Source organism: Harpegnathos saltator, unplaced genomic scaffold (genome assembly GCF_003227715.2).
Source record: "Harpegnathos saltator strain DR-91 unplaced genomic scaffold, Hsal_v8.6 scaffold37, whole genome shotgun sequence".
Taxonomy (NCBI): domain Eukaryota; kingdom Metazoa; phylum Arthropoda; class Insecta; order Hymenoptera; family Formicidae; genus Harpegnathos; species Harpegnathos saltator.
Genome location: NW_020230172.1, coordinates 946,438 through 958,298, shown reverse-complemented (window position 1 = coordinate 958,298; position 11,861 = coordinate 946,438). Strand labels below are relative to the sequence as shown.

The 11,861-nt window shown below is 53.9% G+C and overlaps 1 protein-coding gene across 1 annotated transcript; it reads left to right on the top strand.

Annotated features, from left to right (window-relative positions):
* Positions 1-1,341: 1,341 nt before the first annotated feature.
* LOC112588996 (serine-rich adhesin for platelets) lies at positions 1,342-7,150 on the top strand. The gene is made up of 3 exons (XM_025300479.1): positions 1,342-3,115; positions 4,608-5,067; positions 5,537-7,150. The coding sequence occupies exons 1-3, from the start codon at positions 2,719-2,721 to the stop codon at positions 6,834-6,836; spliced, it is 2,157 nt and encodes a 718-aa protein (XP_025156264.1). The 5' UTR covers positions 1,342-2,718; the 3' UTR covers positions 6,837-7,150.
* Positions 7,151-11,861: the final 4,711 nt, after the last annotated feature.

Below are 11,861 nucleotides of genomic sequence, written 5' to 3'. Positions count from 1 at the left end.
GAGAGAGAGAGAGGAGGATGGAAGTGAAAAGGGAAGAGAGAAGAGAGAGAAAAGAAGAGACCGGCAAAAGACGCATCTCGCGAGGAAAGATGGCTCTCTCCGCCCCGGAAGGCGCGGAAGAGCGGCTCCTCTCCTCTCATCTCGCCGGCAGCTCTCGAAAGATGTTTCCTTTCTCCTCTACTCTTTATTCACCTCTCCTGCTATCACTATGCTCTCTCTCTCTCTCTCTCTCTCTCTCTCTCTCTCTCTCTCTCTCTCTCTCTCTCTCTCTCTCTCGCAGCTCGCTCGTTTACCCTGCCTCGTGTTTAACGTCTCATTTAAAGCCGACAAACACGTCGGCTTTCGTTTACGCTTATCGCGTAAACGCTGCGCGCACGTCACTCGCCGTACACTCGCGAGACACCTTTGTCCGCTTCTCGTTCCGGCCGCGGAGACTATTGTTTTACCGCTCGATTTTTATCGTCCTCGCAAACAATCACGCGGTTTCGTAAGTCCCCCTCTTCGCTCTTTCTCTCTGTCCGTCGATCTGCGTTTATTTCGCGGAAAAATTCATACGCGGCCAAGTTTCGCAGCAGTGTATATATGTGTGTGTGTGTGTGTGTGTGTGTGTGTGTGTGTTGTGTGTACACACAGAAGTGGGCATAGCGACACATTGGAAAAAAAATGCTGTCGCGTACGAGCGAGGCGGGTGACATGTCGAGATACACGAGGGTGCGTGTAACGTCCCAATTCAGGCCGCAATTTATCTATGCCATTATGTCACGCTATGTTTTTAATTGAGGGTCTCGGGGCGATAACACGTTGAAGCCGCTGCAACAAAAGAAAATTGCACTCGTAACTTACAACTCGCTCTGAATACTCCGCTCTAAATAACGTGCGCTCACTTACGTATGTAGTTCAGAGCCGAAAGTCGCGGCGAGCACGTTCGCCAAGTCTTTTCTCCGAAACTACGAAATTACTTCTCGCCGATTTTATATTCCTGTCGAAAGGAGATATTCTATTCAAAGAGAAGCGAAATAAAATCGACTCGCGAGATCGCGAATCAGCAAGCGCGGCGCAGACGACGGCTCGCTGCACGAGTCTCTTTCACCAGGCTGATTAGTCCGGCCGACGATCTAAAATCGCCGTCACAGAGTCGAGCATGTCTCGCAGAACGTTTCTTCATTTCCCGCCGCTGTCGAAGCCGCAAAATCAGCCCCCTCGCGGAAGCTCGAGCAGATCGACCAAAAAAAAAAAAGAAATCAACGAGAAGAAAATAGCAAAATGTCGCGTCTGAAACTTTGTAGTATACTTTCCTTATACTTGAAAAAAAAAAAAAAAAAAAAAGAAAAATCTTGCAATGTCCCTTTCGCAGTTCCCCTCGGAGTGAACAAACCCTCCACCCCCCCCATCGCCCTTAAAATTTGGCATCGGCAATTCTGCCGGTTGTTCGGCGATCGGATTTCGCGCGACGATTACCATGTACATAACATCATCCCCCTCGGGGAGGGAGGTCCTCGAGGTTACAAGCAAAGTAGCGGCCGATCAACATCGCCGGCGCGATTGACAAGAGCCGCCGCTGTCGCAACAAACACACCGCCCGGCGTCCTCCGCTCGCCTCCTCGCGGAGTCTCCGCGCGATCAGGAGCGCATCCTTCTTGTACGCGCGGCCGCCGGGCGCAGGTGCGGCTCGGCGGGTGCGATCGCGACGGCGGCGACCGCCGCCAATCTGCTCTCGTCGGGGGCGGTTCTCGGGGGGTTGAGCCGGCCCTACGCGCGGTGTAGGTGGTAGAAGCGTTCGAAAAAGCGAGCGCGTCTACGCGCAGCTGATAACAGTGGTGGAGGTGACGGTGACGGTGGCGGTGGCGGTGGCGGCGGCGGCGGTTCGCTCCGGCGTTCAAATCACGAAGAACCGCGAAGATCGGCTCGTCTCTCTCTCGTCCGTCTCGGCCGTGAATTCGCGAGCAACACGATGCGACACGACACGACGCGACGTCGTCGTCGTCGTCGTCGTCGGGCGTGAGAAGCACACCACCACCGGTGTGGACATCGACGGGAATCTCAGTCGCGTCTTTCGCGTGAAACCGCTGTCGTTCGAGCTACAAGCGATGATTAGTCTAGCTAATGACACTGTTGGAGCCGACGGACGATCGTCGCAGTGTCAACTCGAGTCTACTCGCGAGACTTGAGCGGCCTCGTTGAAACACCTCGGCGAGGAGTGCTACATAGTTCGCTAAGGGGACCTTCGCCAAGCGTCCCCGAGGACGGGTCGACCCCCGTCAATCAAGCCCGCGGCTGCGGAGAGTCGCCGTCGCGAGCGACGGGATTGAAGGGTTAAGGATCGCGGAAGAGCGGAGAGGTGAAGTCGACTCGCCGGAGTACAAGGACTGATGGGGCGAAAATGACCGCGCACTCGTCACGGGCACCTAGTCGTCACCGTGTACTCTTCGTGGACGACGGGCTGGCGGCCGGCGCTTCCTCAGCCGCGGAGCGGTCCCGACCGTAAAGTCGAAGCAACGCGTTCGTCCATCGCGTGCGCGAGCAGGAGCGAGTCAGGACACGCTGGTGTCGCCAGATGAAGGCACGGTGAAGCCGCGGCAGGAGAGCGACGGAGGGGAAAAGCCGAAGAACTATTTCGGCGAAGTATCACGTCGAAAGTGAATTGGTGGAAAGCGATAAGACCAAGAGATCCTCGGCCGCAGGACGAGCTACGTCTTCGCGAGAAGCGTGCCAGGCAGGATGTACGGCTTGTACAGAGCGTGGTTCGGCGGCGGCACCGCGGCCACGAGCAATTACCCCTGCCTCCAGGACACCTTCTCGCCGCCGGACACGGTGGTGCGGGTCGGTAACGAGGGCGAGCACCAGTTCGTGGCGCACAAGGGCGTGCTCGCGGCCCACAGCGGCTACCTGAAGGCTCTACTGGCGAGCGCGGCGGCCACCACGACCATGACGATCCCGTCTTCCTCCGGCGACGGAAGTGACGGCGGTGGCGGCAGCGGAGGCAGAGGCGGAGGCCGCTCGTCGGCATCGGCGAGCTGCTCGCCCTTTGACCCTGCCTGCGCGGCCGTCGCTGCCGTGACGATCGGCCAGTCGCAACGCTCGCAACCGGTCACCTCCGTGTCGGTCTCGTCCGTCGGTAAATATGGCTCTCCGGGCGGCGCGTCACGCGCGCCGGTTTCCACGCTGATCGAGGGACCGAGATTGAAGTCGGGGGATCTCGTAATTCAGATCACGAGAGATCGGCTGTTCAGATCACGAGAGAGGTCACGAATAGAACCGCGGGGGATTCTCCAAGCAAGTAGTGTGCCGAGTGCCTTGTTTCGCTTTTCTTCTTCTTTTCTTTTTGCCTCTTTGAGAGTCCTCTTTGCAAAAAAAATTCACTCTGTACGAATGGAGTATTTCGTTTCCGACGGAATCGAGAACAGACGAGCGATTTCTGCGACGCGTATATTTCATTGCGCTTTTCTGTTTACCTCGTCTCTCCCCCCCCCCCTCTCTCTCTATCTCTCTCTGTCTCTTCCTTTCGTCTGATTACTCGCGACGCGATTAGCGAGTTAGTGACGGACACCACCGCCGGTCTTCGACTGCGAACCCCGATCGCCGACGCGGCACTCGGGGCGCGTGTCGTCTCGCCGGCCGATTTTGCACCTGTGCTGTATCTCCGCGAAGTACTTTCAAATAATAACAATCGCAGCGCGAGATTGAATAATTAACGGACTTTTATCGGTGCCGCGCACAGTGGCGCTGCTACTTCCAATCTCTTTCATTGGGATTTTCCAATAATTATCCAATCCAATCCAATCCGTTAATTGAACCGCTCGGCTCGCAAACACCCGGGGAGCGTTGTGTTTTTACTGCGCTTTTCGAAAACGAAGCGCGCTCTCGCCGGCCGCTCGTCGCGATCATTCGCAACTCGTCCGCTCTGATCGCGCCGATTCGATTTCCGTTCGCGCCGAGACTCGGTCGAGAGCGTAATCTCGAGCCGTAGAAGAATTCGCGTTTCCGATTCCGCGAAACGGAAACCCCCCGCATATTCGAAGTCTTCCGCTGAAGACCAAAAGTTCCAGCCAAAAGCAGCAGTAGCATAGCCGAGTCGTCCAAACTCGTCATTCGCGCCGAAATCGAACAGTGAATGACAACAACATTTAGTCAACAACCCTTCGTCAGCGAGAGTACAAATTCGTGCCAAATTGCAAACCCTCGCGCGGTCTCGCGATGTGATGAGAGACACACCACCTTCACTGTCCCTTCGAGTGGAACATTCGCTCGTCCCAAATAAGACTCGGCTACGAGAATTTCTCTTCAATTTCCACCACGTCGTCCGAAGCAGCACTCCGATGAACCGCGAGAATGAACCGTCAGCAGAGTTTGAGAACCTCGTTTGAGAACCTAGTGGACCCTGGCTCTAATAGCGCGGCCCTTCTGTTCTTTCTGAAATATCAACAACCGAACGAAGGAAAGTTAAGAAAATTAAATCAACCAAAGAAATCGGCCGGTCGCGGCGGCAAAGGTTCCACTCGAGTCCCCGCGTCAACTTGCAGCGCGGAAAATCCGGCGGTGCGCGTCGCGGCGCGGCGCGCCTCGCACCCGCAACCTCTGACCCGCGCGATATCACTCTCTCTCGGCAGGTGGGGAGGCGTTCGCGCCTCTGCTCAACTACATGTACACCGGACGGCTGGAGGTGACGCTGGACAACGTGTACAGCGTCCTGCTGGCGACGCACCTGCTGCACATGCCGGGCGCCCTCGAGCAGTGCAGGGCCGCGCTGCTGAGGCTGAGGGCGCCGCCTGCCCTGCCGACGCCGATGCCGGTGCCGGTGCCTACGTCCGCGTCGACGGCGACCTCGTCGCCGCCCGGCACCGGCAGCATCTTGCGACCGATCCCGAGCAGACTGCTGGTGGGCCCGCCGCTCTGCTGGCCGCCGACCAGCCCGCTCTACCCGCCGACCGCGCCGGCACCGGCCTCCGTCGCCATGTCGCACCTGCCGCAGATGCCGCCGTCGGTGCTGTTGCAACCGACCGTGCCGCCCAGCATCAGCGTCGTCGCGCCCGGCGCGAGGGACAAGCATGAGCAGTGCTCGCATTATAGGTGCGCAGAGTGTGCGTGCGAGTGTGTGTGTGTGTGTGTGTGTGTGTGTTCTTGAAAATCTGGCGCGGGAAATCGGCCCTCCCCTTCCCCCGCCGCGGATGTTCCTCCGCTCGTATTTTTTACGGTTTTAACCATGATGCTCTCTTTCATTCCACATTTCCTGGCCCTTTATAGTTTAGCGACTCAAGGTCGCTTGAATAAGGTTGCTCGAATCAGCGATCTCGGTACCGCGTCGTCCAAGTTTTCGGATCAAAGAGGGACGTTCCGCCGACAAAATGACTTCGGTCGCCACTTGCCGGCGGGAGGAGAGGATCTTCCTTTCATACACGAGCGTGTAGAAATCTAACAAATAAAAGCGGCCGCCGATGAAGCGGAGAGAGCGAGAGAGAGAGAGAGAGAGAGAGTACTCGGGCGAAAGCTCGAGTAGAGGAGAACGAGCCGACTGAGAGAGGAACCTGAAATGTTACAGCGTCAGCGAGGTGTCGTCCGGCAAGTCGCCGCAGTCGTCGCCGACGCAGCAGCGCAAGCGGCAACGACTCGGCTCCCGTTCCAGGACCCCGGAGATCGTGTCGCCGACGGTCGCCCTGCCGTTCGTGGCCGCGGCCGCGGCGGCGTTCACCGCGTTCGCCGTGACGAGCGGCGCGAGCAACTCGACGAGGGCGTCGTCGCCGTCGCGCTCCGTCTCGCCGGCGGCGTCCAGCAGCGTCTCGTGCACGCACTCGCCCACGGCGACGACGGTGTCGTCGCAGCAGCACAACCACAAGTCCGCGGTCGCGTTGGAGCGCGAGCACGAGGCCCAGCAGCAGGTCGTCGCGGCAGGCGGCGGCAGGTCTTGCACCGAGCAGCAGCAGCAGCAGCAGCAGCAGCAGCAGCGCAGGTCCTCAGCCTCCGGCGAAGACGCCGTGAGCCGCGGCCGCAACAACAACAGCGGAGGAGACACCACGTCGGAGCAGTCGGAGCGGGCGCGCTCGGCCCGCCGACGTGCGCGCTCAGGAGCGCACGGCGTCAAGGAGGTCTCCGGCTCGTCCGCCTCGGCCTCGGGCACCGTGTTCTCCGTGGTGTACGACATCGCCTGCTGCGACGGCCCGGTGCGCTTCCACCGGGTCTTGAACGAGAACTACTCGACGACGTCGTACGGAATCGGCGCACAGGCGCGCGCGCTGCAGCCGAGGAACTGCCAGCAGCCGGACGGCGAGGAGTTGTCCAGCGAGAACGACGAGAACGGCGGCCCGACGGCCACCGCCACGACCACGACCACGACGACGACGACGACGATGACGACGACAACGACGGTGAGGCGAGGCGCCGTCGCGCACAGCCCCAGCGACTCCAGCAACGACGGCAGCAGCAACGGCGCCGCCAGCAACGCCGCCGCCGGCAACTGCTATACCTGCGGCTACTGCAAGCACACCTTCAAGTCGCAGTACTGCTACAGGAAGCACGCCAAGCGACACTTGCTGCCCACGAGGATGATCCCCGAGTCGACCGCGGGAGACGCCGCGGCCAACGGCTCGGCGCCTCGCCAAGAGGCCGCGCGCGCCGCCGCTACCACCGTCAGCGCCGGCAGACGGGAGGTCCGGCTGCTGGACTTGAACGTGCAATATTACCCTTGCAAGATCTGCGGCTGCAAGTTCCCCAGTTACTACTTCGTGCACAAACACAGGAAGCTCTGCCACGCGAACGACGACGAGAGGCAAGGAGCGGCGGTGGCGGCCGACGCCGCCGCCGCCGCCTGCGCGACCGCTCGCGACATGGTCGATGCTCCGTGAAGGAGCCGTCTTCCTCGAGAAGAGGAGGAGAAGGAGGAGGAGGAGGAGGAGAAGGAGGATCAGCCGACCTCGTGTTCCGTACACGTTTAGCGACAACCGCGGCTTGATATGTATCGTAGCGCAGTTATTTTATGACATGATCATAAGGCGAATATCCCAATTAGTGAGCAAGTAACCCCCCATTGTGGAGATTAATTAATAAAGTATACGTTAAGTCAAGTACACAAAGTTCAATTCGTCGCTTGAATACCCGGGACTGCTTTTATCACGTTACGTTGCTTTCATTTGTACGGGAAGATTTTTATTTATTTCAAACGTCCCCCCCCCCCACCCCAGAAGTGACTTTTGCGATACGACAGTTTGGTCTCGAAGAGGTTCAAGGGTCATCGCACAAATCTGACAGATAGTCTGATGTCAAGTGTCAGCCGCTAAAACGTCGGCGAGCGACTGTTGTAATCGATCAACGTAACCAGCGGTTCACGACTCTCAAGTTCACTCGCGAACCGATTGCAACACTTGCAACCGATGATAAGTGCAAGGACATACGTTTAGGACGAATGCGGAGCCGTATGAATTATTTGTTCAGACGAGTGCGACCGTTGCACAAGTTGGGACAATGTCGCTAACCGGGACGTTTACCTCATCTACGCAACGACCTCATTACCTGCCGAACTGACAGTGTCGCCAAGTGTGTCTGGGACAATGGCCCAGGAGTAAGTGGGATCCGGGCGAGGCAGGAAACAATGTATCAACGAGTAACCCACAGTGTTTCCAGAGGAAGCACGCTCGAGACGTTCGGGGAGGTGTCGACGGTCTTACTGGGTCTCTTGGTAATACTCTGATCTCATGCGAGCGCTTGATCGCGTGTACTTGACGAAATCATGTAATATACATGCCGTGTAATTGCATCTGGATCAGGCAACAATATAAGATGAGACTCTGCAAAATACTTTGCTCGGGTCCGCCCGTGTTTCCGCATCTCGATAACTTTCGAATGTAGAAGACCAAATGCGCACAATCTAATATTTTCGAGATCGTTTCCCAAATTACAAATCCTCGCGTGCGGAATAAATCACAAGAGAAGCGAGCGAGCGAGCGAGCGAGCGAGAGAGAGAGAGAGAGGGGAGGGAGAGAGAGAGGGGGAGGGGGAGAGAGGAGAGAGAGAGAGAGATGATATTATTAAATATCCCATCACTTCCATCGTAAAAACGGCATAATGAAGTCAATCAATCGGTGATGTTTTCCGAGAAGCATATCGATAATGGAGCGAATATGATAATTAAAAGCTTGTTAATTCGCATTGTCCACACATTAGATTAACCCTTCGGAGGCCAAAGTAACTCCGCGCTAATCAATCGGCTTGCGTTGTGCGTGTGCGTTTCTATCAATAGCTCGCCAACACACAATTTGCAAATTGTAATCGTGTTCCATCGCGAACGACTGGAAAATGTATATGTGTGTGACCGATGCGACGCGACGAGACGAATTAACGGCGATGCCGAGCCGAGGCGGAGAAATATTAATCAGCTCTAGACTCACCGATGACGTCGATCGTCGGTGTCTCCTCGTCGCTGGTTTCCATAGGAGTGGCGTGATTCTCCTTCTTCTTATCCTTTATCCTGCCGCCAGTCGCCACGTTGCTGCCGCCGCCGCTGCCCGCGTCCCTGCAACTCGGTTTCTTCTTGCTGGATTCCTTGAAGTCCGACTGGATGGCCGAAACGTTCGTCGCGTTCAGCGCGGACGAGGACGAGGATATCGGGCCTTTCCCTTCCATTCTGCAACAAAGTCAAAGCACACAAACGATTGGTTTCATAATATCGAGAATATTTCACCACCCGTCAGAGACCCGTCCTCCCTCGATCCCACGTAGATGTTAATCTCAGAGACATGCAAATGTCACAAGTAAACTGGACTTTTCTTCGACACGTGTTGGACGAAAGCACGAATGCTGCGCGTCCGATCGAACCCATTACCAACCCATTATTAAACAAAAACCTTTGTTTCTACCCAATTTCTTCACCTGTATAGATAAGTTCCCGATAACTTTATCCAAAAGATATCTCCCAGAATCGGTTCTCTTCACCTTTGTAAAGTTTGTATCCGGCGGATAAACTTATCTTCTACTCGAAGGAGCGGATATCTGGCAAATATCGATTTCACTGCCCCGACATAATCTAAAAAATTACAAGAGTACGTAATTGGTGCTGTTTTTTTATGAAAATACAAACATAATAATGGATTTGTGGTTCGTGGATATCGGTATTCTTGAATCTGATGATGATGATGATGATGATGATGATGAATATGTGGAACTTACACAAAAAAGGGATAAACCGAACCACAATTTTCAAATATGAGTTGACATCGAATTTTATAGTAAAATTCTAGTATATTTTATGACAAAATGTTAGTAGTATGAAGAACAGCTATCTGTTAAATACGTAATCAGAGGTATCAGTGAAGACAACAAATTGTTAGTTATCTGATGGATACCTTTATCTGGGAGGTGTGAAGAAACCGGGCATTAGGCGTACTTGAATATGTTCTTCAGAACAAAGGAATGTATAACGTCTTATCGCGTGAAGCATGCTGTCGCAGACGCAGCCGCGTCCGCAAGATCAATCGCGAAAGCTTCCCCAAGGATCCAACGGAGAAGAGAGCACAGAGAACGGAGAGACACTCGCCGTTCTCATCGCGCGGAATCATATTTCCAACGATCGAGTCAATTACGTTGATGAGAGCCTACGTAAACATAATCCACTAACCAGTAACCATTGATTAGCATTACAATCTGCTAATAATTGATCTTCCCCCATCTCTCTCCCTCACCGCCGAGCTATCGCACACACACCCCGCCCCGCCACGTCCCTTCACCCCCCGACCTCACCCTCGAAATTAGCTTACCGCGATTCGACAATTCGGCCGCGATCGAATCACCAACGGCGAATAAAACTTATCTCTACGGTAGCGCGTGGCAGTGAACAAAAAAGAATGAGGGATGAAAGAACGAGGAGAGGGAGGAGGAAAAGGGAAAAGGAAGAAAATGAGAAGATAAGAAGCGGACTCCGCTCTCTCTCTCTCTCTCTCTCTCTCTCTCTCTCTCTCTCTCTCTCTCTCTCTCTCTCTCTCTCTCTCTCTCTCTCTCTCCCCCCCCCCTCTCTCTCTCCCTCTCGCGCCAGTAGTTTTTCGCGATATTCGTGCGTCACCGTATTGCAATCGTTAAATGGGTATTCGCGGGTCGTCTCTCCCGCCGTGAACAATATTGAGATTGGTTTGCGGAGTGGGATGTGTTTGCGGAATGAATATCTTCCGGCCGATGGATACGGTTCATTCAATCAGTCAGCGTATGCGCGCGCGCGCTTTTATATAGATCAAAATCGGAGCAATTGGTATGCGTTTCGCAAAATGAGCGACGCCGATCCCTTTTATTTCTTATTCGCGTATTGCGAGTGATCAATATCGCGGCAAATACTTGGAAAAGAGCAGAGAACGCGATATTAACGCCGCGACATTATAACCGCGCGTTGCGTGTGAGTGTCGCGCAGCTGCTTGGAACATTCTTTTAATCGCAGCTCGTGTTCGGACAATCTGGAGAATGTTGATCGACTGAGAAATTGTCACTTTCAATCACGTATCGCTGGAGGAAGTGTCGACTGGCCGACAACGGAATTTATACGTGTAAATAAATGAATAAATAAATTGATGCGTATATTTATGCGCATAAATCCTGTTCTCGAGGAACTGATACTCGTGTAACATTTATTACAGGGTGAAAACATTTTTTTCCACGTCCATCTAAAATGTCTCGGAAAAAGTGCATTATTCGAAGAAATATCTTAGGTAAAAAAAGTTGTTTGGTTCCTACAGAGATATCTTATTAAGAGAAAGTATTTAATATGCTTCACCCTGCGCATAAAAACCTACATCTCCAACTGATAAAACTGACTACTGATAATAATATTAAAGGAGTCAAGCATCACACGTACATTACTTTGACATCCTTCATGTATTGGGGCGTGCTGAACCGCGGTATTAAACCGAATTCATCCTTAATGGGATGAAAGTCCTTCGAGTCGACCTTGCCATCCTTACTCGTCTCTCTGGAATCCTTCGAGCCGGATGTCGGCAGTGTCGCCGATGCGCTCGATGCCGCGGTGGTGTTCAGGACAGATGTCGTTGTCGTTGTCGTTGATGCCGTTACGGAATCCGTCGTTAAGCCGACGCCCGACGTTATCGAGCTCAACGAAGCCGCCGTCGTCGTCGTCGCCGTTGTGGTCATTACGGTTGCCGACGATACGCTCGATGTAGCCGATGTGGTGCTCGTTGTGGACGTGGACGTTGCTGTCGCCGAACTACTCTGAGGATTCTCCTGGGTCTTCTGTTGTTGCTCACGCTGTAACCTTGTCGTTACTCCCGTCGTTAAAATATCGATAGGTCCGATTGTAGAGCTGGTATTATTAACCTGGAACAACCGCGAGGAAAATCACATTTGTTTTAATAAAATCAAAAGGTTTTCCCCTTCGTACTCTGTTTCGCAAACTGGCTTCACGTTTCCACATGGTTAGCTCAAACTTGAGACCTTCAATGTACTACAGTCATAATTTAATTATACTCACTTTGTTATTCGGATTGTTTCGAGAGCTACGCGTTCTCTGACGCGACTTCCGCAGAAGCTGCTTATAATTTTCCGCCTTTTTAGTGAGGTAGTAGTGATGTACGCAATCTGGAGCGGACTTATGTTCTAACGATTGAGCTATCGCTCCGAAATTTTTAGGGTGCTGGAGGTATTTCTCCTTGAATAATTCGTGCTCCACGGAACTCCAAACGTTGATGAGTTTGCGTTCGCTGTGGAGAGCTTCTAACTCCTCTGGCTGGAGCAACCCATTCCGATTTTGGAACGCGATCCTCCTCTGCTTCGCGTCCAACAATAGAGGTGGTATGACGGCATAGGAACGCATCTTCTTATCCTCCATCTACAAAATCATTTGGACGTTTGTTGACTCTTTTCCAATAATAACATTAACG